The sequence below is a fragment of the Salmo salar genome, chromosome 10 (genome assembly GCF_965601325.2).
Source record: "Salmo salar chromosome 10, fSalSal1, whole genome shotgun sequence".
NCBI lineage: Eukaryota > Metazoa > Chordata > Actinopteri > Salmoniformes > Salmonidae > Salmo > Salmo salar.
Genome location: NC_138300.1, coordinates 124,396,926 through 124,423,970, shown reverse-complemented (window position 1 = coordinate 124,423,970; position 27,045 = coordinate 124,396,926). Strand labels below are relative to the sequence as shown.

At 45.5% G+C, this 27,045-nt stretch overlaps 1 protein-coding gene across 1 annotated transcript; it reads left to right on the top strand.

Annotated features, from left to right (window-relative positions):
* The first annotated feature begins 489 nt into the window (after nucleotides 1-489).
* On the top strand, nucleotides 490-27,036 carry fth1b (ferritin, heavy polypeptide 1b). Its single transcript, NM_001146488.1, is given in 5 exon segments — nucleotides 490-523; nucleotides 10,706-10,811; nucleotides 16,307-16,453; nucleotides 21,222-21,347; nucleotides 26,084-27,036. Coding segments are annotated over 4 exon segments (528 nt in total). The 5' UTR covers nucleotides 490-523; nucleotides 10,706-10,709; the 3' UTR covers nucleotides 26,237-27,036.
* Nucleotides 27,037-27,045: the final 9 nt, after the last annotated feature.

Genomic DNA, 27,045 nt, shown 5'->3' with positions numbered 1-27,045 from the left:
GGGTTAAACATGAGTCAATCATCTGTGCAGAAATAGCTGGTGATTTCAACTAACCACAAACGTTATTCTACATAGTGTAACAATATCATTTACAATAAAATACATTTTCTGCACATTGAGAAAAAAATAATCAGGTATATCTCATACATACAAGTAGCTCACAAATGTGAATACGGATATAATCTGTTTTTGTATCCCTGACTCCTTTTTATTAGAGCGCTGTAAATATGCATTTATTGAATTGTGATTTATAACGCATTAATGAGCACTACATTCTGTTTTTACATTTTATAAATATGGAGATGGGACTACACTACAGCATTTTAAAATGAACATGTTTTGGCAGTGTTGAGGACTTTAATTCTGAAAAAAAAAAGGGTAGGTGATGCTGTAGTCCGTCAGAAACAAACTCACCCAGTCAACACAGCCTTTATATTATTCATGTATTTAACCTTTTATTTAACTGGATGAGTGGAAACCATCTGGAGAGAGTCGAGCAGCAGACCTTCATAAACCTCCCGAGGTAACAGGGTGTTTCTACTGTCATTTCTACTATAGCTGTATAATATTATTATTACCGGGCTGTATTTATTGCATTATTCGTTGCATTATTGATCCACTTTTGCACCTCTGCTACTAGATATCTAACGTTACCTGTTAGCGACAATAACCTTGACTAGTTTTATAAGCGCCTTGTCATGGATCATAAGGGAGCAGGCGAAATAAACTAGATAACTAAAGTTAAAAACCTCGTTAAATATCCGAGCTGTTATTATTAGCTAAGGACGTTGTAAACCCGTATTATCGGCATATTCTACAGCGTTTAACAAATATATCACCTTGTGATCAAGCCATCAATGTTTTTTGTGATTTATTGGTGTCGTAAAAAATGTTAGCTAACCGGTTAGCATTTAGCATGTTTGACATTTCAGTGGAAATACTAACGTTACTACGATCAGCTTTTTGATAAGCGGGTTTTTATTTATTTATTTAACCTTTTATTTAACCAGGTAGGTTAGTTGAGAACAAGTTCTCATTTACAATTGCGACCTGGCCAAGATAAAACAAAGCAGTTTGACACATACAGCAACACAGTTACACATGGAATAAACAAATCAAATCAAATGTATTTATATAGCCCTTCTTACATCAGCTGATATCTCAAAGTGCTGTACAGAAACCCAGCCTAAAACCCCAAACAGCAAGCAATGCAGGTGTAGAAGCACGGTGGCTAGGAAAAACTCCCTAGGAAGGCAAGGAACCTAGGAAGAAACCTAGAGAGGAACCAGGCTATGAGGGGTGGCCAGTCCTCTTCTGGCTGTGCCGGGGTAGAGATTATAACAGAACATGGCCTAGAACACAGTTACACATGGAGTAAACAACACAGTTACACATGGAGTAAACAACACAGTTACACATGGAGTAAACAACACAGTTACACATGGAGTAAACAACACAGTTACACATGGAGTAAACAAAACATACAGTCAATAATACTGTTTAGCAAAAAACTGTGCCGTATTATAGGCCCCCAGTTATTGACCACCTTACTATTTTATTCAATTACAAGATATGTCCGTTTTTAATTTAGTTTAAAAAAAGAGACGCCGTCCTCGTATCCTAAGGGATTACCAGATAGTTGACTATGGTAACGTTAGTGGGCGAGACTTCCAGGAGAAATGACTTGCCTGTCCAAGTTATCGTGGCGTAGCCCTGTAGGTTCTTCACCAACATCTTCTGTGTTGTAACCAAATAATGTCTCTCTTTATTTTACAGATTCAGCTTGTTGTTCTAATAATACTAACATGTAAATGAGTATGCTGGATATTAAATGGTGTGTGTGGTCTGTCGTGCAGTAGAATTTTACAATATACAGCGCGTCCCACAAAATGTGTGTGTGTGTGTGTATATACAGTTGAAGTCGGAAGTTTACATACGCCTCAGCCAAATACATTTAAACTCAGTTTGTCACAATTCCTGACATTTTAATCCTAGTAAAAATGCCCTGTCTTAGGTCAGTTAGGATCACCACTTTATTTTAGGAATGTGAAATGTCAGAATAATAGTAGAGAGAATGATTTATTTCAGCTTTTATTTCTTTCATCACATTCCCAGTGGGTCAGAAGTTTACATACACTCAATTAGTATTTGGTAGCATTGCCTTTAAATTGTTCAACTTGGGTCAAACGTTTCGGGTAGCCTTCCACAAGCTTCCCACAATAAGTTGGGTGAATTTTGGCCAATTCCTCCGGAATGACCTGGTGTAACTGAGTCAGGTTTGTAGGCCTCCTTGTTCGCACACGCTTTTTCAGGCCACTCCAATACCTTGACTTTGTTGTCCTTAAGCCATTTTGCCACAACTTTGGAATTATGCTTGGGGTCATTGTCCATTTGGAAAACCCATTTGCGACCAAGCTTGAACTTCCTGACTGATGTCTTGAGATGTTGCTTCAATATATCCACATCATTTTCCTTTCCTCATGACGCCAACTATTTTGTGAAGTGCACCAGTCCCTCCTGCAGCAAAGCTACCACACAACATGATGCTGCGACCCCTTGTGCTTCACGGTTGGGATGGTGTTCTTCGGCTTGCAATCCTCCCCCTTTTTCCTCCAAACATAACGATGGTCATTATGGCCAAACAGTTCTATTTTTGTTTCATCAGACCAGAGGACATTTCTCCAAAAAGTACGATCTTTGTCCCCATGTGCAGTTACAAACCGTAGTCTGGCTTTTTTATGCCGGTTTTGGAGCAGTGGCTTCTTCCTTGCTGAGTGGCCTTTCAGGTTATGTCGATTTTGGACTCATTTTACTGTGGATATAGATACTTTTGTACCTGTTTCCTCCAGCATCTTCACAAGGTCCTTTGCTGTTGTTCTGAGATTGATTTGCACTTTTCGCACCAAAGTACGTTCATCTCTAGGAGACAGAACGCGTCTCCTTCCTGAGCGGTATGATGGCTGCGTGGTCCCATGGTGTTTATACTTGCGTACTATTGTTTGTAGAGATGAACGTGGTACCTTTAGACGTTTGGAAATTGCTCCCAAGGATGAACCAGTCTTTTAGAGGTCTACAATTTTTTTTCTGAGGTCTTGGCTGATTTCTTTAGATTTTCCCATGATGTCAAGCAAAGAGGCACTAACTTTGTAGGTATGCCTTGAAATACATCCACAGGTACACCTCCAATTGATTCAAATGATGTCAATTAGCCTATCAGAAGCTTCTAAAGCCATGACACCATTTTCTGGAATTTTCCAAGCTGTTTAAAGGCACCAGTCGACTTAGTGTATGTAAACTTCTGACCCACTGGAATTGTGATACAGTGAATTATAAGTGAAATAATCTGTCTGTAATCAATTGTCGGAAAAATTATTTGTGTCATGCACAAAGTAGATGTCCTAACCGACTTGTCAAAACTATAGTTTGTTAACAAGAAATTTGTGGAGTGGTTGAAAAACGAGTGTTAATGACTCCAACCTAAGTGTATGTAAACTTCCGACTTCGACTGTAGCATCAAGACGTTGACAAGGTTATAAATAAATTATTTTTAATTGAAATAATAATTGTGTCCTTAAAAATTTGCTTTCATCAAAGACTCCTCCATTTGCAGCCTTGCAGAACCTTTGGCATTCTAGTCGTCAATTTGTTGAGGTAATCTGAAGTAGTGATGGGTCGTTCGTGAACGAGTCGCCTCTAAGAGCTCTCGTAGGTGAACATTGGGATCCGGCTCGCATATCAGAAGAGCCGAATCTTTTTATAAAAATATTGTGTAAAAAAAAATATATGAATAATCAAAAGATTTAAAATGAATATAATTAACTAATTCAAAGAATGATAAAAGTAATAAAATAAGATAGACTGAGCAGACAGGCCTAAATGTTCAAGCACACACATTCGTTCTAACAGCCTCACCTGTTATTCCTGTCAATCAGACACGCAGTGTCAACCAATGAACCAAAGTTGCGTGAAAAAGCCAACTCACTCACAGTCACACACTTAGCAGCCGAGGAGAGAGAGGAAGGACAGCTGTGAAAACAACAGCTGGAAAATGAATCGGAAGCACAGTAGCATTTGGATGTATTTTAATAATGTCGACAACGTTAGAAAACAGTGTAGAATTTGACAAAAGAAAATCTCATATTAAGCCGGTTCTACGCACAACCTACAGCGGCAGATGCGAACTGTGCACCCAACCGTGAAGCTAGCTGTAGCAGAGCTTCCAGAAACTAGCGGGTCTGCTAGTGATAGTGGTAGAGTCAGCACCTCCACAGGTGGAGATGTATCCACTCAGTCCAGTAGACCTGCTAGAGATAGTGGTGGAATCAGCACCTCCACACGTGGAGATGTATCCACTCAGTCCAGTAGACCTGCTAGAGATAGTGATGGAGTCAGCACCTCCACACGTGGAGATGTATCCACTCAGTCCAGTAGACCTGCTAGAGATAGTGATGGAGTCAGCACCTCCACACGTGGAGATGTATCCACTCAGTCCAGTAGACCTGCTAGAGATAGTGGTGGAATCAGCACCTCCACACGTGGACATGAATCCACTCAGTCCAGTAGACCTACTCCGCCACCCACAGCAACACAGTCTTCTATGGACCAGTTTATGCCAAACGTCTATGTCTGTATCAAAACAAGGCCAAATTGATATTGCATCGGCTAAAATGATTGCCACCGATTTCCAGCTATTTGCGATCGTGGAGGACAGAGGTTTAAGAAATTAAAGCAATAGTCTAAATCCAATGTACACATTTCCAAGCAGGAAAACCACTTTCTTAAATCACTTATTCCACAACTGTACGAGAGCACACAGGCTTCAGTGGGGGAAAGAGTCCAGAAAGCTACTGCAGTTTGCCTTACCACTGACTGCTGGACATCAAGGGTAACCACTTCTTACATGTCGGTTACATGTCACTTCATTGAAGAATTTTTAATGTCTAGCTGTCTTTTGCCAAGTTCCTCAGAGAACTTGGCAGAGGAACTGTTGAGAGTGGCCAGAGAATGGCAAGTAGATGGAAAAGTGGTCTGTTGTCTTAGCGACAATGCAGCTAACATAACCAAAGCCATGAAAATTTTAAAATGGACCCATCATCCATGTCTTGTCCACACAATCAACCTGATTTGTAAAAGGATACTCTGAAGGTGATGAAGCCCACTGTGGATAAAGTGAAAGCAGCTGTGGAATACTTCCACAGGAGCACAGTAGGTGCTGAAAAACTAAAGTCCACACAACGCCAGATGAGGATGCCTGAGCTGAGGCCTAAACAAGACTGCACTACAAGGTGGAATTCAACAACATTTTATATGTTGAAGCGGTTTCTTGAGTCAAAGAATGCCATCATCTCTACCCTGGCCATTGTCAATGCATCTGTTGATGCTCTGACCCAAGAGGAATGGGAGGTGGTGGAGCAGGAGGTGTCCTGTAACCCTTTAAGCAGGTCACTGTGGAGAGCAGTGGAGAGAGGTGTACAGTAAGCAGTTATTACTACATCATTATTTAATCCAGTATTATATATATGTATATATATATATAGATATATATAGATATATATATATAGATATATATATATATATAGATATATAGATGAGAATGTAGTATCAGTAGACAAAACATGAACCTGAACTAATAAGTTACTGTTCTCTCTCTTCAGCTATGTGACAGCCTCACAAATGATACTCTTGTGTAAAGGGTCTGCAGCGAATCACAGCCTGCCGCCAGAGAGGAAGTAAACGTAACCACAGGACATGTGACGGAGTGGATGGACCCCCTATGTTCATCAATGGACAGGAAGATACACAGAATGGAATATAATTTAATATACATTAAAAAAAAGTTACACTTTAAATGCAAACGTTTAATAGCATTCTTTTTTTCATAACAAACCAGTGCATTTTTAAATACATTGTGGTTAAAGCTAGAGTATGATTTCATTTAATAATTTCATTAGAATCGGTTTAACACCAATCATAGTCAAACTATCGCAAACTGTTTGACTTGAAAAAAATACAAAAACATATATTAAAGAGCCATTTGGGAGCCAAAAGAGACGACTCTTTTTGGTGAGCTGAGCCGAACGAGCTGAGCCGAACGAGCTGAGCCGAACGAGCTGAGTCACTGCCCATCACTAATCTGAAAGGGATTTCACCCCATGTTTCCTGAGGCACCTCCCACAAATTGGATTGGCTTGATGGGCTCTTCTTACGTCCCATACGGTCAAGCTGCTCCCACAACAGCTCAATAGGGTTGAGATCCGGTGACGGTGGTGGCCACTCCATTATAGACAGAATACCAGCTGACTGCTTCTTCCCTAAATAGTTCTTGCATAGTTTGGAGCTTTGCTTTGGGTCATTGTCCTGTCGTAGGAGGAAATTGGCTCCAGTTAAGCGCCGTCCACAGGGTATGGCATGGCGTTGCAAAATGGAGTCCTTCTTCAAGATCCCTTTTACCCTGTACAAATCTCCCACTTTACCACCACCAAAGCAGCCCCAGACCATCACATTGCCTCCACCATGATGACAGATGGCGCCAAGCACTCCTCCAGCATCTTTTCATTTTTTTCTGAGTCTCACGAATGTTCTTCTTTGTGATCCGAACACCTCAAACTTAGATTTGTCTGTCCATAACACTTTTTTCCCCCCAATCTTCCTCTGTCCAGTGTCTGTGTTCTTTTGCCCATCTTAATCTTTTTGTTTGTATTGGCCAGTCTGAGATATGGCTTTTTCTTTGCAACTCTGCTTAGGAGGCCAGCATCCCGGTGTCGCCTCTTCACTGTTGACGTTGAGACTGGTGTTTTGTGGGTACTATTTAATGAAGCTGCCAGTTGAGGACTGGTGAGGCGTCTGTTTCTCAAACTAGACTCTCTAATGTACTTGTCCTCTTGCTCAGTTGTGCACCGGGGCCTCCCACTCCTCTTTCTATTCTTGTTAGAGCCAGTTTGCGCTGTTCTCTGAAGGGAGTAGTACACAACGTTGTATGAGATCTCACATGGAATAGCCTCCATTTCTCAGAACAAGAATAGACTGACGAGTTTCAGAAGAAAGATCTTTGTTTCTGGCCATTTTTAGCCTGTAATCGAACCCACAAATGTTGATGCTCCAGATACTCAACTAGTCTAAAGAAGGCCAGTTTTATTGCTTCTTTAATCAGAACAACAGGTTTCAGCTGTGCTAACATAATTGCAAAAGTGTTTTCTAATGATCAATTAGCCTTTTTAAAATTATAAACTTGGATTAGCCAACACAACGTGCCATTGGAACACAGGAGTGATGGTTGCTGATAATGGGCCTCTGTACGCCTATGTAGATATTCCATAAAAAATCTGCCGTTTCCAGCTACAATAGTCATTTACAACATTAACAATGTGTACACTGTATTTCTGATTAATTTGATGTTATTTTAATGGACTTTTATTTTTATATTTGTTTATATTGCCCCTTTTCTGCTATAACAGCCTCCACTCTTCTGGGAAGGCGTCCCACTAGATATTGAAACATTGCTGCTATAACAGCCTCCACTCTTCTGGGAAGGCTTTCCACTAGATGTTGGAACATTGCTGCTATAACAGCCTCCACTCTTCTGGGAAGGCTTTCCACTAGATGTTGGAACATTGCTGCTATAACAGCCTCCACTCTTCTGGGAAGGCTTTCCACTAGATGTTGGAACATTGCTGCTATAACAGCCTCCACTCTTCTGGGAAGGCGTCCCACTAGATATTGAAACATTGCTGCGGGGACTTGCTTCAATTCAGTCACAAGAACATTAGTGAGGTTGGTAACTGATGTTGGGAGATTAGGCCTGGCTCGCAGTTGTTCCAATTCATTCCAAAGGTGTTCGATGGGGTTGAGGTCAGGGCTCTGTGCAGGCCAGTCAAGTTCTTCCACACCGATCTTGACAAACAATTTCTGTATGGACCTCGCTTTGTGTGTGCATGGGGGAATTGTCATGCTGAAACAGGAAAGGGCCTTCCCCAAACTGTTGCCACGAAGTTGGACGCACAGAATCGTCATTGTTAAGATTTCCCTTGACTGGAGCTGAACCATGAAAAACAGCCCCAGACCATTATTCCTCATCCACCAAACTTTACAGTTGACACTATGCATTGGGGCAGGTAGAGTTCTCCTGGCATCCGCCAAACCCAGATTTGTCCGTCGGACTGCAAAATCAGTGAAGCACGATTCATCACTCCAGAGAACACATTTCCACTGCTCCAGAGTCCAATGGCGGCGAGCTTTACACCACTCCAGCCGATACTTGGCATTGCGCATAGTGATCGTAGGCTTGTGTGAGGCTGCTCTGTCATGGAAACCCATTTCATGAAGCTCCAGACGAGCCGTTCTTGTGCAGACTTTGCTTCCAAAGGCAGTTTGTAACTCGGTAGTGAGTGTTGCAACCAAGGACAGAAAATGTTTACGTGCTTCAGCACTCGCCGGTCCCGTTCTGTGAGCTTGTGTGGCCTACCACTTCGTGGCTGAGCCGTTGTTGCTCCTAGACGTTTCCACTTCACAATAACAACACTTACAGTTGACTGGGGGCAGCTCTAGCAGGGCAGAAATTTGATGAACTGACTTGTTGGAAAGGTGGCATCCTATGACGGTGCCATGTTGAAAGTCACTGAGCTCTTCAGTACGGGCCATTCTACTGCCAATGTTTGTCTATGGAGATTGCATGGCCGTGTGCTTGATTTTTATACACCTGTCAGCAACGGGTGTGGCTGAAATAGACAAATCCACTAATTTGAAAGGGTGTCCACATACTTTTGTCTTTGCAATTGATACAAATAAGCGACATAAAAAATATATGATTAAAATGGAAACCGAGATGGCTGCATTAAAATATACTGAACATATACTAAATATACTGAACAGTAGGCTAATAGGCCCATTTCAGTCATATTAAAATACCATTTCAGTCATATTAAAATACCATTTCAGTCATATTAAAATACCATTTCAGTCATATTAAAACACATTTCTGTCATATTAAAACACATTTCTGTCATATTAAAATACCATTTCAGTCATATTAAAATACCGTTTCAGTCATATTAAAATACCATTTCAGTCATATTAAAATACCATTTCAGTCATATTAAAATACCGTTTCAGTCATATTAAAATACCGTTTCAGTCATATTAAAATACCATTTCATGTTCGATCAATTGAGTTCTGTTTTGCTACAGGCTACTGACTTGTCTGTAATTTGTCTCGATATATATTTCATGATGTGTAGCCTAACGTGCACAATGATGTGCCAAATCGGTGATTTAGTGCGTTTCTATCGGTTAAGCATTAGAATAAGGTCGCCTTAATATTTGTCATCAGTACTGTGAAATAATTCTAATGGTTAAGGTAAAGATGGCGAAAGCTGATCTGAGAGCAGTGTCCCCCTTTCTTTCAATCCTGTCAGTATCGACACACTACGCTCTCAGTGACCGTTCTCGGATGCGGGGTGTTTTTGGGAAACGCGTGTGGTATCTTCGGCTGTTTGTTCAGAAAGATGCTTCGTTAAAACACTCTTGAGTCTAAGTTCAATTGCTCTCTGGAAACCTGGGCCCTGATCTAGCCAGTTAATTGGCCAATGGGGATGACTTGTACTTGATGTATTAGCAGTTGTGTTGTGCACACTGTGTAGAACATGTTGTCCAAGGTATCAACCTAAAGACGAAACCTCTGTCTGCCTCTGTCTGTCTCTGTCTGCCTGTCTCTGTCTGTCTGCCTCTGTCTGTCTGTCTCTGTCTGTCTGCCTCTGTCTGTCTGTCTGCCTCTTGTCTGTCTGTCTGCCTCTTGTCTGTCTGTCTGCCTCTTGTCTGTCTGTCTGCCTGCCTCTGTGTGTCTCTGTCTGTCTGCCTCTGTCTGTCTGCCTCTGTCTGTCTGTCTGCCTCTGTCTGTCTGTCTGCCTCTGTCTGTCTGTCTGTCTGCCTCTGTCTGCCTGTCTCTGTTTGTCTGTCTGCCTCTGTCTGTCTGTCTGCCTCTGTCTGCCTCTGTTTGTCTGTCTGCCTCTGTTTGTCTGTCTGCCTCTTGTCTGTCTGTCTGCCTGTCTGTCTCTGTCTGTCTGCCTCTGTCTGTCTGCCTGCCTCTGTCTGTCTGCCTGCCTCTTGTCTGTCTGCCTGTCTCTGTTTGTCTGTCTGCCTCTGTCTGTCTGTCTGCCTCTGTCTGCCTCTGTTTGTCTGTCTGCCTCTGTTTGTCTGTCTGCCTCTGTCTGTCTGTCTGCCTCTTGTCTGTCTGTCTGCCTGTCTGCCTCTGTCTGTCTGTCTGCCTCTGTCTGTCTGCCTGCCTCTTGTCTGTCTGCCTGTCTCTGTCTGTCTCTGTCTGTCTGCCTCTGTCTGTCTGTCTGTCTGTCTGTCTGTCTGTCTGTCTGTCTGTCTGTCTGTCTGTCTGTCTGTCTGTCTGTCTGCCTCTTGTCTGTCTGTCTGCCTCTTGTCTGTCTGTCTGCCTGTCTCTGTCTGCCTCTGTCTGTCTGTCTGCCTCTGTCTGTCTGTCTGCCTCTGTCTATCTGTCTGCCTCTGTCTGCCTGCCTTCCTCTGTCTGTCTGTTGGAACGCTGTCTGTCTGTCTGTCCTGTCTGTCTGTCTGTCTGTCTGTCTGCGTGTTGGAACCCTGTCTGTCTGTCTGTCTGTCTGTCTGTCTGTCTGTCTGTCTGTCTGTCTGTCTGTCTGTCTGTCTGTCTGCCTGCCTGCCTGCCTGCCTCTGTCTATCTTTCCAGAACCATGACATCCCAGGTGCGACAGAACTTCCACCAGGAATGTGAGGCTGCCATCAACAGGCAGATCAACCTGGAACTGTATGCTTCTTATGTATACCTGTCTATGGTAAGACCTAAAGTTGTCCACCAGCTGGACCGTTACCTGTCTATGGTAAGACCTAAAGTTGTCCACCAGCTGGACCGTTACCTGTCTATGGTCAGACCTAAAGTTGTCCACCAGCTGGACCGTTACCTGTCTATGGTCAGACCTAAAGTTGTCCACCAGCTGGACCGTTACCTGTCTATGGTCAGACCTAAAGTTGTCCACCAGCTAGACCGTTACCTGTCTATGGTCAGACCTAAAGTTGTCCACCAGCTGGACCGTTACCTGTCTATGGTCAGACCTAAAGTTGTCCACCAGCTAGACCGTTACCTGTCTATGGTCAGACCTAAAGTTGTCCACCAGCTGGACCGTTACCTGTCTATGGTAAGACCTAAAGTTGTCCACCAGCTGGACCGTTACCTGTCTATGGTAAGACCTAAAGTTGTCCACCAGCTGGACCGTTACCTGTCTATGGTGAGACCTAAAGTTGTCCACCAGCTGGACCGTTACCTGTCTATGGTCAGACCTAAAGTTGTCCACCAGCTGGACCGTTACCTGTCTATGGTGAGACCTAAAGTTGTCCACCAGCTGGACCGTTACCTGTCTATGGTAAGACCTAAAGTTGTCCACCAGCTGGACCGTTACCTGTCTATGGTCAGACCTAAAGTTGTCCACCAGCTGGACCGTTACCTGTCTATGGTAAGACCTAAAGTTGTCCACCAGCTGGACCGTTACCTGTCTATGGTAAGACCTAAAGTTGTCCACCAGCTGGACCGTTACCTGTCTATGGTCAGACCTAAAGTTGTCCACCAGCTGGACCGTTACCTGTCTATGGTCAGACCTAAAGTTGTCCACCAGCTAGACCGTTACCTGTCTATGGTCAGACCTAAAGTTGTCCACCAGCTGGACCGTTACCTGTCTATGGTAAGACCTAAAGTTGTCCACCAGCTGGACCGTTACCTGTCTATGGTGAGACCTAAAGTTGTCCACCAGCTGGACCGTTACCTGTCTATGGTCAGACCTAAAGTTGTCCACCAGCTGGACCGTTACCTGTCTATGGTGAGACCTAAAGTTGTCCACCAGCTGGACCGTTACCTGTCTATGGTAAGACCTAAAGTTGTCCACCAGCTGGACCGTTACCTGTCTATGGTCAGACCTAAAGTTGTCCACCAGCTGGACAGTTACCTGTCTATGGTAAGACCTAAAGTTGTCCACCAGCTGGACCGTTACCTGTCTATGGTAAGACCTAAAGTTGTCCACCAGCTGGACCGTTACCTGTCTATGGTCAGACCTAAAGTTGTCCACCAGCTGGACCGTTACCTGTCTATGGTAAGACCTAAAGTTGTCCACCAGCTGGACCGTTACCTGTCTATGGTCAGACCTAAAGTTGTCCACCAGCTGGACCATTACCTGTCTATGGTAAGACCTAAAGTTGTCCACCAGCTGGACCGTTACCTGTCTATGGTAAGACCTACAGTTGTCCACCAGCTGGACCGTTACCTGTCTATGGTCAGACCTAAAGTTGTCCACCAGCTGGACCGTTACCTGTCTATGGTAAGACCTAAAGTTGTCCACCAGCTGGACCGTTACCTGTCTATGGTAAGACCTAAAGTTGTCCACCAGCTGGACCGTTACCTGTCTATGGTCAGACCTAAAGTTGTCCACCAGCTGGACCGTTACCTGTCTATGGTAAGACCTAAAGTTGTCCACCAGCTGGACCGTTACCTGTCTATGGTCAGACCTAAAGTTGTCCACCAGCTGGACCATTACCTGTCTATGGTAAGACCTAAAGTTGTCCACCAGCTGGACCGTTACCTGTCTATGGTAAGACCTACAGTTGTCCACCAGCTGGACCGTTACCTGTCTATGGTCAGACCTAAAGTTGTCCACCAGCTGGACCGTTACCTGTCTATGGTCAGACCTAAAGTTGTCCACCAGCTGGACCGTTACCTGTCTATGGTAAGACCTAAAGTTGTCCACCAGCTGGACCGTTACCTGTCTATGGTAAGACCTAAAGTTGTCCACCAGCTGGACCGTTACCTGTCTATGGTAAGACCTAAAGTTGTCCACCAGCTGGACCGTTACCTGTCTATGGTCAGACCTAAAGTTGTCCACCAGCTGGACCGTTACCTGTCTATGGTAAGACCTAAAGTTGTCCACCAGCTGGACCGTTACCTGTCTATGGTCAGACCTAAAGTTGTCCACCAGCTGGACCGTTACCTGTCTATGGTAAGACCTAAAGTTGTCCACCAGCTGGACCGTTACCTGTCTATGGTCAGACCTAAAGTTGTCCACCAGCTGGACCGTTACCTGTCTATGGTAAGACCTAAAGTTGTCCACCAGCTGGACCGTTACCTGTCTATGGTAAGACCTAAAGTTGTCCACCAGCTGGACCGTTACCTGTCTATGGTCAGACCTAAAGTTGTCCACCAGCTGGACCGTTACCTGTCTATGGTAAGACCTAAAGTTGTCCACCAGCTGGACCGTTACCTGTCTATGGTCAGACCTAAAGTTGTCCACCAGCTGGACCGTTACCTGTCTATGGTAAGACCTACAGTTGTCCACCAGCTGGACCGTTACCTGTCTATGGTCAGACCTAAAGTTGTCCACCAGCTGGACCGTTACCTGTCTATGGTAAGACCTAAAGTTGTCCACCAGCTGGACCGTTACCTGTCTATGGTAAGACCTAAAGTTGTCCACCAGCTGGACCGTTACCTGTCTATGGTCAGACCTAAAGTTGTCCACCAGCTGGACCGTTACCTGTCTATGGTAAGACCTAAAGTTGTCCACCAGCTGGACCGTTACCTGTCTATGGTCAGACCTAAAGTTGTCCACCAGCTGGACCATTACCTGTCTATGGTAAGACCTAAAGTTGTCCACCAGCTGAACCGTTACCTGTCTATGGTAAGACCTACAGTTGTCCACCAGCTGGACCGTTACCTGTCTATGGTCAGACCTAAAGTTGTCCACCAGCTGGACCGTTACCTGTCTATGGTCAGACCTAAAGTTGTCCACCAGCTGGACCGTTACCTGTCTATGGTAAGACCTAAAGTTGTCCACCAGCTGGACCGTTACCTGTCTATGGTAAGACCTAAAGTTGTCCACCAGCTGGACCGTTACCTGTCTATGGTAAGACCTAAAGTTGTCCACCAGCTGGACCGTTACCTGTCTATGGTCAGACCTAAAGTTGTCCACCAGCTGGACCGTTACCTGTCTATGGTAAGACCTAAAGTTGTCCACCAGCTGGACCGTTACCTGTCTATGGTCAGACCTAAAGTTGTCCACCAGCTGGACCGTTACCTGTCTATGGTAAGACCTAAAGTTGTCCACCAGCTGGACCGTTACCTGTCTATGGTAAGACCTAAAGTTGTCCACCAGCTGGACCGTTACCTGTCTATGGTCAGACCTAAAGTTGTCCACCAGCTGGACCGTTACCTGTCTATGGTAAGACCTAAAGTTGTCCACCAGCTGGACCGTTACCTGTCTATGGTAAGACCTAAAGTTGTCCACCAGCTGGACCGTTACCTGTCTATGGTCAGACCTAAAGTTGTCCACCAGCTGGACCGTTACCTGTCTATGGTCAGACCTAAAGTTGTCCACCAGCTGGACCGTTACCTGTCTATGGTAAGACCTAAAGTTGTCCACCAGCTGGACCGTTACCTGTCTATGGTCAGACCTAAAGTTGTCCACCAGCTGGACCGTTACCTGTCTATGGTAAGACCTAAAGTTGTCCACCAGCTGGACCGTTACCTGTCTATGGTCAGACCTAAAGTTGTCCACCAGCTGGACCGTTACCTGTCTATGGTAAGACCTAAAGTTGTCCACCAGCTGGACCGTTACCTGTCTATGGTAAGACCTAAAGTTGTCCACCGGCTGGACCGTTACCTGTCTATGGTCAGACCTAAAGTTGTCCACCGGCTGGACCGTTACCTGTCTATGGTCAGACCTAAAGTTGTCCACCAGCTGGACCGTTACCTGTCTATGGTAAGACCTAAAGTTGTCCACCAGCTGAACCGTTACCTGTCTATGGTAAGACCTACAGTTGTCCACCAGCTGGACCGTTACCTGTCTATGGTCAGACCTAAAGTTGTCCACCAGCTGGACCGTTACCTGTCTATGGTCAGACCTAAAGTTGTCCACCAGCTGGACCGTTACCTGTCTATGGTAAGACCTAAAGTTGTCCACCAGCTGGACCGTTACCTGTCTATGGTCAGAGCTAAAGTTGTCCACCAGCTGGACCGTTACCTGTCTATGGTAAGACCTAAAGTTGTCCACCAGCTGGACCGTTACCTGTCTATGGTAAGACCTAAAGTTGTCCACCAGCTGGACCGTTACCTGTCTATGGTAAGACCTAAAGTTGTCCACCAGCTGGACCGTTACCTGTCTATGGTAAGACCTAAAGTTGTCCACCAGCTGGACCATTACCTGTCTATGGTAAGACCTAAAGTTGTCCACCAGCTGGACCGTTACCTGTCTATGGTAAGACCTAAAGTTGTCCACCAGCTGGACCGTTACCTGTCTATGGTCAGACCTAAAGTTGTCCACCAGCTGGACCGTTACCTGTCTATGGTCAGACCTAAAGTTGTCCACCAGCTGGACCGTTACCTGTCTATGGTCAGACCTAAAGTTGTCCACCAGCTGGACCGTTACCTGTCTATGGTCAGACCTAAAGTTGTCCACCAGCTGGACCGTTACCTGTCTATGGTAAGACCTAAAGTTGTCCACCAGCTGGACCGTTACCTGTCTATGGTCAGACCTAAAGTTGTCCACCAGCTGGACCGTTACCTGTCTATGGTAAGACCTAAAGTTGTCCACCAGCTGAACCGTTACCTGTCTATGGTAAGACCTACAGTTGTCCACCAGCTGGACCGTTACCTGTCTATGGTCAGACCTAAAGTTGTCCACCAGCTGGACCGTTACCTGTCTATGGTGAGGCCAATAGAGCTGTATGTCTGTCATAATTAATATAGCTATGTCTGGTCTATTATGTAAACACAGTGAATATATCTATGTATGTCCATAGTATAGACATTGCCGTGTCTTCCCCGTACCTAAGTAGCCTTCCCTGTAGCTCAGTTGGTAGAGCATGGTGTTTGCAACGCCAGCATGGTGTTTGCAACGCCAGGGTTGTGGGTTCGATTCCCACGGGGGGCCAGCACAGGAAGAAAAAAAAAACGTATGAAATGTATGCATTCACTACTGTAAGTCGCTCTGGATAAGAGCGTCTGCTAAATGACTAAAATGTAAATGTAAATAGTGTCAAAAGAGAATGGATTCAATTTGGGATGGGATCGCAAGTCGAATGAGAAATTGAATCAATTCTCATGTTTGCTCTTTACATCTCAAGCACGGGGAGGCATGAGTTAAAGGAATTCAGACAGATCTATATCTAATAATGAACTATATTACCTAGTGAACGTTTCATACGGGGAAAACTACAACTCGAAGTTCTACAGGATAGTGTTGACCAATTTGACATGTTAGTGACACTTCCACTTTTCTCTTGTACGTGTTTCTAGGGCTACTACTTTGACAGAGACGATAAATCCCTGCCCAACTTTTCCAAGTTCTTCCTGACTCAGTCCAAGGAGGAGAAAGAGCATGCTGAGAAACTGATGAGTCAACAGAATCAGAGAGGAGGACGCATCTTTCTCCAGGACATCAGGGTATAAATAAACACAACAGCACTACCAGGGGAGGGGTTATGTTACCCTATACAAGGCTTCATATTGATTAGACTAGGGGACATTTTGCCTTCTCTTGTCTGAACATCTAAGCCACGTAATATATGCCACTAGCAGGGTATGTTATTATTAACAGGGTGCGTCACCACTAACGGGGTGCGTCACCACTAACAGGGTGCGTCACCACTAACAGGGTAACGGGGGGCGTCGCCACTAACGGGGTGCGTTGCCACTAACGGGGTGCGTCGCCACTAACAGGGTAACGGGGTGCGTCGCCACTAACGGGGTAACGGGGTGCGTCGCCACTAACGGGGTGCGTCGCCACTAACGGGGTAACGGGGTGCGTCGCCACTAACGGGGTGTGTCGCCACTAACAGGGGTGTCGCCACTAACGAGGTGCGTCGCCACTAACGGGGTGCGTCGCCACTAACGGGGTGCGTCGCCACTAACGGGGTAACGGGGTGCGTCGCCACTAACGGGGTAACGGGGTGCGTCGCCACTAACGGGGTGTGTCGCCACTAACAGGGGTGTCGCCACTAACGGGGTGTGTCGCCACTAACGGGGTAACGGGGTGCGTCGCCACTAACGGGGTGCGTTGCCAAACAGGGTAACGGGGTGCGTCGCCACTAACGGGGTGCGTTGCCACTAACGGGGTGCGTCGCCACTAGTGCGTCGCCACTAACAGGGTAACGGGGTGCGTTGCCACTAACGGGGTAACGGGGTGCGTTGCCACTAACGGGGTGCATCACCACTAGTGCGTCGCCACTAACAGGGTAACGGGGTGCGTCGCCACTAACAGGGTAACGGGGTGCGTCGCCACTAACGGGGTGCGTCGCCACTAACGGGGTGCGTCGCCACTAGCCGGGTTTGGCACAGAGCCCAGGACCTCATCTGGTTAGGGTTGGCTGGTCCACAGAGCCTCATCTGGTTAGGGTTGGCTGGTCCACAGAGCCTCATCTGGTTAGGGTTGGCTGGTCCACAGAGCCTCATCTGGTTAGGGTTGGCTGGTCCACAGAGCCTCATCTGGTTAGGGTTGGCTGGTCCACAGAGCCTCATCTGGTTAGGGTTGGCTGGTCCACAGAGCCTCATCTGGTTAGGGTTGGCTGGTCCACAGAGCCTCATCTGGTTAGGGTTGGCTGGTCCACAGAGCCTCATCTGGTTAGGGTTGGCTGGTCCACAGAGCCTCATCTGGTTAGGGTTGGCTGGTCCACAGAGCCTCATCTGGTTAGGGTTGGCTGGTCCACAGAGCCTCATCTGGTTAGGGTTGGCTGGTCCACAGAGCCTCATCTGGTTAGGGTTGGCTGGTCCACAGAGCCTCACCTGGTTAGGGTTGGCTGGTCCACAGAGCCTCATCTGGTTAGGGTTGGCTGGTCCACAGAGCCTCATCTGGTTAGGGTTGGCTGGTCCACAGAGCCTCATCTGGTTAGGGTTGGCTGGTCCACAGAGCCTCATCTGGTTAGGGTTGGCTGGTCCACAGAGCCTCATCTGGTTAGGGTTGGCTGGTCCACAGAGCCTCATCTGGTTAGGGTTGGCTGGTCCACAGAGCCCAGGACCAGACAACATTGGTGGACAGATACTGAAGTTATTTGCAGAGCAACTCACTGGCATTTTCCATCACATTTTCCTTTTGTCACTCGAGCTACAGAAGGTGCCTGAACTCTGGAAGCACAAGTGGCCAAAATAAAATCCCCCAAGCTGCTAAATGACTTCAGGCCAGTGGACTGACTTCCCTGGTAATGAAATGTACTGTCAGGTGGAGAACTCTCTGGACCCCCTACAGAATGTACTGTCAAGTGGAGAACTCCCTGGACCCCTTGCGGTTTGCTTTACAGGGTCAAGAGGGGTGGTGGAGGACACCACTCTAACTAACCCTTCTGTTTATTGACTTCTCATCGGCTATTTAATACTTTCCAGCCTCACATACTAGCAGAGAAGCTCCTCTCCCACTTTAAGCTGGACCTGAGCGTTGTGGGCTGGATAGTGGACTTCCTTACCGACCGGTCCCAACAAGTGAATGAAGTCATGTCAAAGCAGCTCTCTACTCTCCTCTACAATTCTGCTCCTCCTGCAGATCCCCACAGCTCTCTACTCTCCTCTACAATTCTGCTCCTCCTGCAGATCCCCACAGCTCTCTACTCTCCTCTACAATTCTGCTCCTCCTGCAGATCCCCACAGCTCTCTCCTCTCCTCTACAATTCTGCTCCTCCTGCAGATCCCCACAGCTCTCTACTCTCCTCTACAATTCTGCTCCTCCTGCAGATCCCCACAGCTCTCTACTCTCCTCTACAATTCTGCTCCTCCTGCAGATGCCCACAGCTCTCTACTCTCCTCTACAATTCTGCTCCTCCTGCAGATCCCCACAGCTCTCTACTCTCCTCTACAATTCTGCTCCTCCTGCAGATGCCCACAGCTCTCTACTCTCCTCTACAATTCTGCTCCTCCTGCAGATGCCCACAGCTCTCTACTCTCCTCTACAATTCTGCTCCTCCTGCAGATCCCCACAGCTCTCTACTCTCCTCTACAATTCTGCTCCTCCTGCAGATGCCCACAGCTCTCTACTCTCCTCTACAATTCTGCTCCTCCTGCAGATCCCCACAGCTCTCTACTCTCCTCTACAATTCTGCTCCTCCTGCAGATGCCCACAGCTCTCTACTCTCCTCTACAATTCTGCTCCTCCTGCAGATCCCCACAGCTCTCTCCTCTCCTGTACATATTCTATACACTAATGACTGTCGCAGCGAATATGAAAACAGACAGTGACGACTCTGTTATCGTCAGAGGACAGAGACTGAGAACATAGGCCTGTGGTAGATGACTGTGAAAACTGCTTCCCTCCAACTGAATGTCTTGGTCATTGACTTTAGAAGGCAGCCACTGAGTCTCATACCCACTCTGGTCAGGGGCAATGACATTGAGCTGGTCAGTACCTACAAGTATCTGGGAACAGTGCTGGACAACAAGTTGGCCCTTTTGAGGAGAACACTGACACCTTCTGTAGAAAAGAAAAGTGGACAGCAGCAACTCTTCTTTCTGAGAGATTAACTCTTTTTCAACGTCAGCAAAACAATGATGACACTGTTTTTTTTTACAGGAGTTTTATTGAATCAGTGTTGATGTTTGATGGTGGCCTGGTTTGGTAATCTCGTTTAGGAGCACTAACAGTATCCTAGACTGTCCTGATCAAGCCCTCCTTGCTGATTGTCCTGATCAAGCCCTCCTTGCTGACTGTCCTGATCAAGCCCTCCTTGCTGATTGTCCTGATCAAGCCCTCCTTTCTGACCGTCCTGATCAAGCCCTCCTTGCTGACTGTCCTGATCAAGCCCTCCTTGCTGATTGACCTGATCAAGCCCTCCTTGCTGACTGTCCTGATCAAGCCCTCCTTGCTGACCGTCCTGATCAAGCCCTCCTTGCTGATTGTCCTGATCAAGCCCTCCTTGCTGACTGTCCCTGATCAAGCCCTCCTTGCTGACTGTCCTGATCAAGCCCTCCTTGCTGATTGACCTGATCAAGCCCTCCTTGCTGACTGTCCTGATCAAGCCCTCCTTTCTGACCGTCCTGATCAAGCCCTCCTTGCTGACTGTCCTGATCAAGCCCTCCTTGCTGATTGTCCTGATCAAGCCCTCCTTTCTGACCGTCCTGATCAAGCCCTCCTTGCTGACTGTCCTGATCAAGCCCTCCTTGCTGATTGAGCTGATCAAGCCCTCCTTGCTGACTGTCCTGATCAAGCCCTCCTTGCTGACTGTCCTGATCAAGCCCTCCTTGCTGACTGAGCTCCTCCCCTCAGTTTGTTGGACTTCCCAAACTCAAGAGCAACAGATCCAATAACTATTTTTTATCCCACAGGCCATAAACTTTCTGAATCTGAACATGAAATTAAATAATGTGTATTTATTGGTGCACTTTTTCACAATGACTCTTCCTTTTGAATGATTCAATGACTGTTCCTTTTGACTGATTCAATGACTGTTCCTTTTGAATGATTCAATGACTGTTCCTTTTGACTGATTCAATGACTGTTCCTTTTGAATGATTCAATGAGTGTTCCTTTTGAATGATTCAATGACTGTTCCTTTTGAATGATTCAATGACTCTTCCTTTTGAATGATTCAATGACTGCTCTAAGAGTGATTCAATGACTGATCCTTTTGACTGATTCAATGACTGTTCCTTTTGAATGATTCAATGACTGTTCCTTTTGACTGATTCAATGACTGTTCCTTTTGACTGATTCAATGACTCTTCCTTTTGAATGATTCAATGACTGCTCCTTTTGACTGACCTAAGACTGACACAATGACTGATTCTAAGACTACAACCGATCTACATTTTAACATTATTTTTTTTTTAGTCATTTAGCAGACGCTCTTATCCAGAGCGACTTACAGTAGTGAATTTCATACATTTCATGCATTTTTTTTTTTTTTTGGTACTGGCCCCCCCGTGGGAATCGAACCCACAACCCTGGCGTTGCAAACACCATGCTCTACCAACTGAGCCACAGGGAAGGCCCCGATCTCATTGTTTATTTATGTTATGTGTATATCTGTTGTATGGTTGTCCCTGTTGTTAATGCTGTTTTTACTGTTGAACCCTGACTGCACAACACATGTCCCAATTGGGACAATAAAGAGATGGATTGATTGATTGATTGATTGATAGGCTCAACATATTGCCACCATTTAATGGGCTCTGGCAGTTTGATGCAATGGATATTCGTAATTGTGCTAAACTTTTTCTCTGTATGTTTCAGAAACCTGACAGAGATGAGTGGGGTAGTGGGTTGGAGGCCTTGGAGTGTGCCCTACAGCTGGAGAAGAGTGTCAACCAGTCCCTACTGGACCTGCACAAAGTAGCCGCAGAGCAGAATGACCCTCACGTGAGTTACAAACACAGCTCAATGGGGACAGTTTCCAAGACACCAATTAAGCTTAGTCACAGACTTAAAAAAAAAAAAACACTTTCAATTTTCAATTAAGATTCTCTTGTGAGCATGCTTTTTTTTTAGCAGGGTCTGATGTCAATTCCATTTCAATTCGAGTCCATTCAGAAAGTAAACCAAATTCCGATTCCACATTTCAAATCAAATTGTATTTGTCACATGCGCCAAATACAACAACCTCACAGTGAAATGCTGAATACAACAGGTGTAGTAGACCTTACAGTGAAATGCTGAATACAACAGGTGTAGTAGACCTCACAGTGAAATGCTGAATACAACAGGTGTAGTAGACCTCACAGTGAAATGCTGAATACAACAGGTGTAGTAGACCTCACAGTGAAATGCTGAATACAACAGGTGTAGTAGACCTTACAGTGAAATGCTGAATACAACAGGTGTAGTAGACCTTACAGTGAAATGCTGAATACAACAGGTGTAGTAGACCTCACAGTGAAATGCTGAATACAACAGGTGTAGTAGACCTCACAGTGAAATGCTGAATACAACAGGTGTAGTAGACCTCACAGTGAAATGCTGAATACAACAGGTGTAGTTGACCTCACAGTGAAATGCTGAATACAACAGGTGTAGTAGACCTCACAGTGAAATGCTGAATACAACAGGTGTAGTAGACCTCACAGTGAAATGCTGAATACAACAGGTGTAGTAGACCTCACAGTGAAATGCTGAATACAACAGGTGTAGTAGACCTCACAGTGAAATGCTGAATACAACAGGTGTAGTAGACCTCACAGTGAAATGCTGAATACAACAGGTGTAGTAGACCTCACAGTGAAATGCTGAATACAACAGGTGTAGTAGACCTCACAGTGAAATGCTGAATACAACAGGTGTAGTAGACCTTACAGTGAAATGCTGAATACAACAGGTGTAGTAGACCTCACAGTGAAATGCTGAATACAACAGGTGTAGTAGACCTCACAGTGAAATGCTGAATGCAACAGGTGTAGAAGACCTCACAGTGAAATGCTGAATACAACAGGTGTAGACCTCACAGTGAAATGCTGAATACAACAGGTGTAGTAGACCTTACAGTGAAATGCTGAATACAACAGGTGTAGTAGACCTTACAGTGAAATGCTGAATACAACAGGTGTAGTAGACCTCAAAGTGAAATGCTGAATACAGCAGGTGTAGTAGACCTCACAGTGAAATGCTGAATACAACATGTGTAGACCTTACAGTGAAATGCTGAATACAACAGGTGTAGTAGACCTTAATAACAGTGAAATGCTGAATACAACAGGTGTAGTAGACCTCACAGTGAAATGCTGAATACAACAGGTGTAGTAGACCTCACAGTGAAATGCTGAATACAACAGGTGTAGTAGACCTTACAGTGAAATGCTGACTTACAAGCCCTTAACCAACAATGTAGTTCAAGAAATAGAGTTAAGAAAATATTTACTAAATAAACTAAAATAACACAATAAGATTACATAACAATAATGAGGTTATATACAGGGGGCACCGGTACCGAGTCAATGTGGAGGTTATATACAGGGGGTACCGGTACCGAGTCAATGTGTGGGGGTGCAGGTTAGTGGAGGTAATTTGTACATGTAGGTAGGGGAAAATAAACAAGTAGCAGCAGTGTAAAAACAAAGGGGGGGGGGTCAATGTAAATAGTCTGGGTGGCCATTGATTCATTGTTCTGCAGTCTAATGGCTTGGGGGGTAGAAGCTGTTAAGGAGCCTTTTGGACCTAGACTTGGTGCTCCGGTACCGCTTGCCGTGCGGTAGCAGAGAGAACAGTCTATGACTTGGATGACTGGAGTCTTTGAAACATTTTTGGGCCTTCCTCTGACACCACCTGGTATATAGGTCCTGGATTGCAGGAAGCTTGGCCCAGTGATGTACTGGGCCGTACGCACTACCCTCTGTAGCGCCTTGCGGTCGGGTGCTGAGCAGTTGCCATACCAAGCGGTGATGCAACCGGTCAGGATGCTCTCATGGTGCAGCTGTAGAATTTTTTTAGGATCTAGGGGCCAATGCCAAATATTTTTTGGGAAAAGGTTTTGTCTTGCCCTCTTCATGACTGTCTTGGTGTGTTTGGACCGTGATAGTTCGTTGGTGATGTGGACACCAAGGAACTTGAAACTCTCGACCCGCTTGAAACTACACTTGAAACTACATCCCCGTCGATGTTAATGGGGGCATGTTCGGCCCTCCTTTTCCTATAGTCCACGATCATCTCCTTTGTCTTGCTCGCAATGAGGGAGAGGTTGTTGTCCTGGCACCACACTGGCAGGTCTCTGACCTCCCTATAGGCTGTCTCATCATTGTCGGTGATCGGGCCTACCACTGTTGTTGTCAGCAAACTTAATGAGGGTGTTGGAGTTGTGCCTGGCCACGAAGTCGTGGGTGAACAGGGACAGCAGGGGACTAAGCACACACCCCTGAGGGGCCCCGGTGTTGAGGATCAGCGTGGCAGATGTGTTGTACCCTTACAACCTCGGGGCGGCCCGTCAGGAAGTCCAGGATCCAGTTGCATAGGGAGGTGTTTAGTCTCAGAGTCCTTAGCTTAGTGACGTTGAGCTGTGGTCAATGAACAGCATTCTCACATAGATGTTCCTTTTGTCCAGGTGGGAAAAGGCAGTGTGGAGTGCGATTGAGATTGCGTAATCTGTGGAGCTGTTGGGGTGATATGCGAATTGGAGTGGGTCTAGGGTTTCCGGGATGATGGTGTTGATGTGAGCCATGACCAGCCTTTGAAAGCACTTCATAGCTACAGATGATAGTGCTATGGGGCAGTAGTCATTTAGGCAGGTTACCTTTGCATTCTTTGGCACAGGGACTATGATGGTCTGCTTGAAACATGTAGGTATTATAGACTTGGTAAGGGAGAGGTTGAAAATGTTGGTGAAGACACTTGCCACTTGGTCCGCGCATGCTCTGAGTACATGCCCTGATAATCCGTCAGGCCCCCATTCCTTGTGAATGTTGACCACATCGGCTACGGAAAGCGTGATCGCACAGTCGTCCAGAACAGCTAGTGCTCTCATGCATGCTTCAGTGTTGCTTGCCTCGAAGCGAGCATAAAAGGCATTTAGCTCGTTTTGTAGGCTCGCGTCACTGGGCAGCTCACGGCTGGGTTTCCCTTTGTAGTCTGTAATAGTTTGCAAGCCCTGCCACATCCGACAAGCATCAGAGCCGGTGCAGTAGGAGGCAATCTTAGTCCTGTAGTGTCCCACTCCTTGAAAGCTGCAGCTCTAGCTGGATGCGGATGTTGCCTGTAATCCATGGCTTCTGGTTGGGATATGTACATACGGTCACTGTGAGGATGAAGTCCTTGATGCACTTATTGATGAAGCCAATGACTGAGGTGGTATACTCCTCACTGCCATTGGATGAATCACGGAACATATGTGTCTGTGCTAGCAAAACAGTCCTATAGCGTAGCGTCCTCGTCATCTGAACACTTCTATATTGAGTGAGTCACTGGTACTTCCTGCTTTAGTTTTTGCTTGTAAGCAGGAATCAGGAGGATATAATTATGGTCAGATTTGCGAAATGGAGGGCGAGGGAGAGCTTTGTATGCATCTCTGTGAGTGGAGTAAAGGTGGTCTAGAGTTTATTTTCCATCTGGTTACACATGTGACATGCTGGTAGAAATGAGGTAAAGCTGATTTAAGTTTGCCTGCATTAAAGTCCCCGGCCACTAGGAGCGCCGCTTCTGGATGAGCATTTTCTTGTTTCCTTATGGCCATATAGACTTGGTTGAGAGTGGTCTTAGTGCCAGCATCGGTTTGGTGGTAAATAGACGGTTACGAATAATATAGATGAGAACTCTCTTGGTAGATAGTGTGGTCTACATCTTATCATGAGATACTCTACCTCAGGCGAACAATACCTCAAGACTTATTTAATATAAGACATTGCACACCAGCTGTTATTGACAAATAGACACACACTCCCACCACTCGCCTTACCAGACGTAGCTGCTCTGTCCTGCCGATGCACGGAAAACCCAGCCGGCTCTATATTATCTATGTCGTCGTTCAGCCACGACTCGGTGAAATATAAGATATTACAGTTTTTAAATGTCCCATTGATAGGATAGTCTCGACTTTAGATCATCCAGTTTATTCTCCAGTGATTGGCCAATAGAACCGATGGTAGTGGTGATTTACTCACTCGCCTCTGAATCCTCTCAAGGCACCTCGATCTTCTCCCTCCGTATCTCCCGTCATTTCTTCACGAGAATGACTGGGATTTTGGCCTGGTCTACGGGAAGCAGTATATCCTTCACGGTGGACTCACTAAATAAAATGTCTTTGTCCAGTTCGAGGTGAGTAATTGTTGTTCTGATTTCCAGAAGCTCTTTTCGGTCATAAGAGACGGTAGTAGCAACTTTATGTACAAAATAAGTTACAAACAATGAAGAGAAAACAAACAAAATAGCCCAGTTGGTTAGGAGCCCGTAAAACACAAGCCATCCCCTCCGGCATCATTATATATTCTCCTAATTGAAGAGAATTGGAATTGAAATTACAGTGTTCTTCCTTAATTGGCTGGAATTTAAATGGAATTGACTCCAATCCTGCTGTTTATAGCCTGGAGTTTAATCTGGGTCAGGGGAAAAACCCCAGTGTCTGTTTGGAGATTTTATCCTCTTCCTAATGACCGTAACAAACACCTTTCCTCCCTCAGATGTGTGACTTCATAGAGACCCACTATCTGGATGAGCAGGTCAAGTCTATCAAGGAGCTGAGTGACTGGATCACCAACCTGCGGCGTATGGGTGCCCCTCAGAACGGCATGGCAGAGTACCTCTTCGACAAACACACCCTGGGGAACGAGTAGCAGCTGAACCATCCCCTCTTATACTAGGGTCGTGTTCATTAGGGCACACCGTAGCAAAAAAAAACGTTAAAACAGAAAACGTCCATTTCTTATTGGATAAATTCAGATAGTAGTACCTCAGTTTCAGCTCGTTTTGTGACGAATGAACACAACCCATTTTCCCGCCTGCTGGTCAATTTTTTTTCACGTTTGGTCTGTCCTTACGACTGGTAATCTTCTAGTATCATAGATACACGCTGGCTTAAAGACCAAAATGACCAGAAGCCATTGCTCTATTTACATGACTGCTCTATATTGTGATTCACTTTTTTCATATGATCTCCCGAGGCTGACTTCCAGTCTGTTTTGTGTTTTATCATACCAACTCCTTGTCATTCAGTATGGCTTGACAAAGACTGCACAAACAGATCTGGGACCAGGCTATATTTTTCCCCTCTGTTTACCTACAGTATGTGTCCGTTTACAATTGATATGCGTTGCCAAAATTAAGACTTTAACTGGTTCCTAGAAATATCTCGTAGCTTGGTGGAGTTTAAAAGTGCGACTGTTGTGAGTAGGACCACATAACTATATATATATATTTTTTCTCTCTCTCTCTAATGCTTTTCATATTTAATTTGTAAAGCCAATATTGAGTGATTGCGGTGAAAGATATTACTTAATAAAATACCCTTTTTCCATTCTATATTACGTCTACACAGTTAATTAATTGGCCATTTTAATGAAATGATGTCTATATTTTTGGGAATTTGGGTCTGTGTCTTAAGGTGATGATGTATGACAATAAACATTTGAATCGCTGTGTGTTT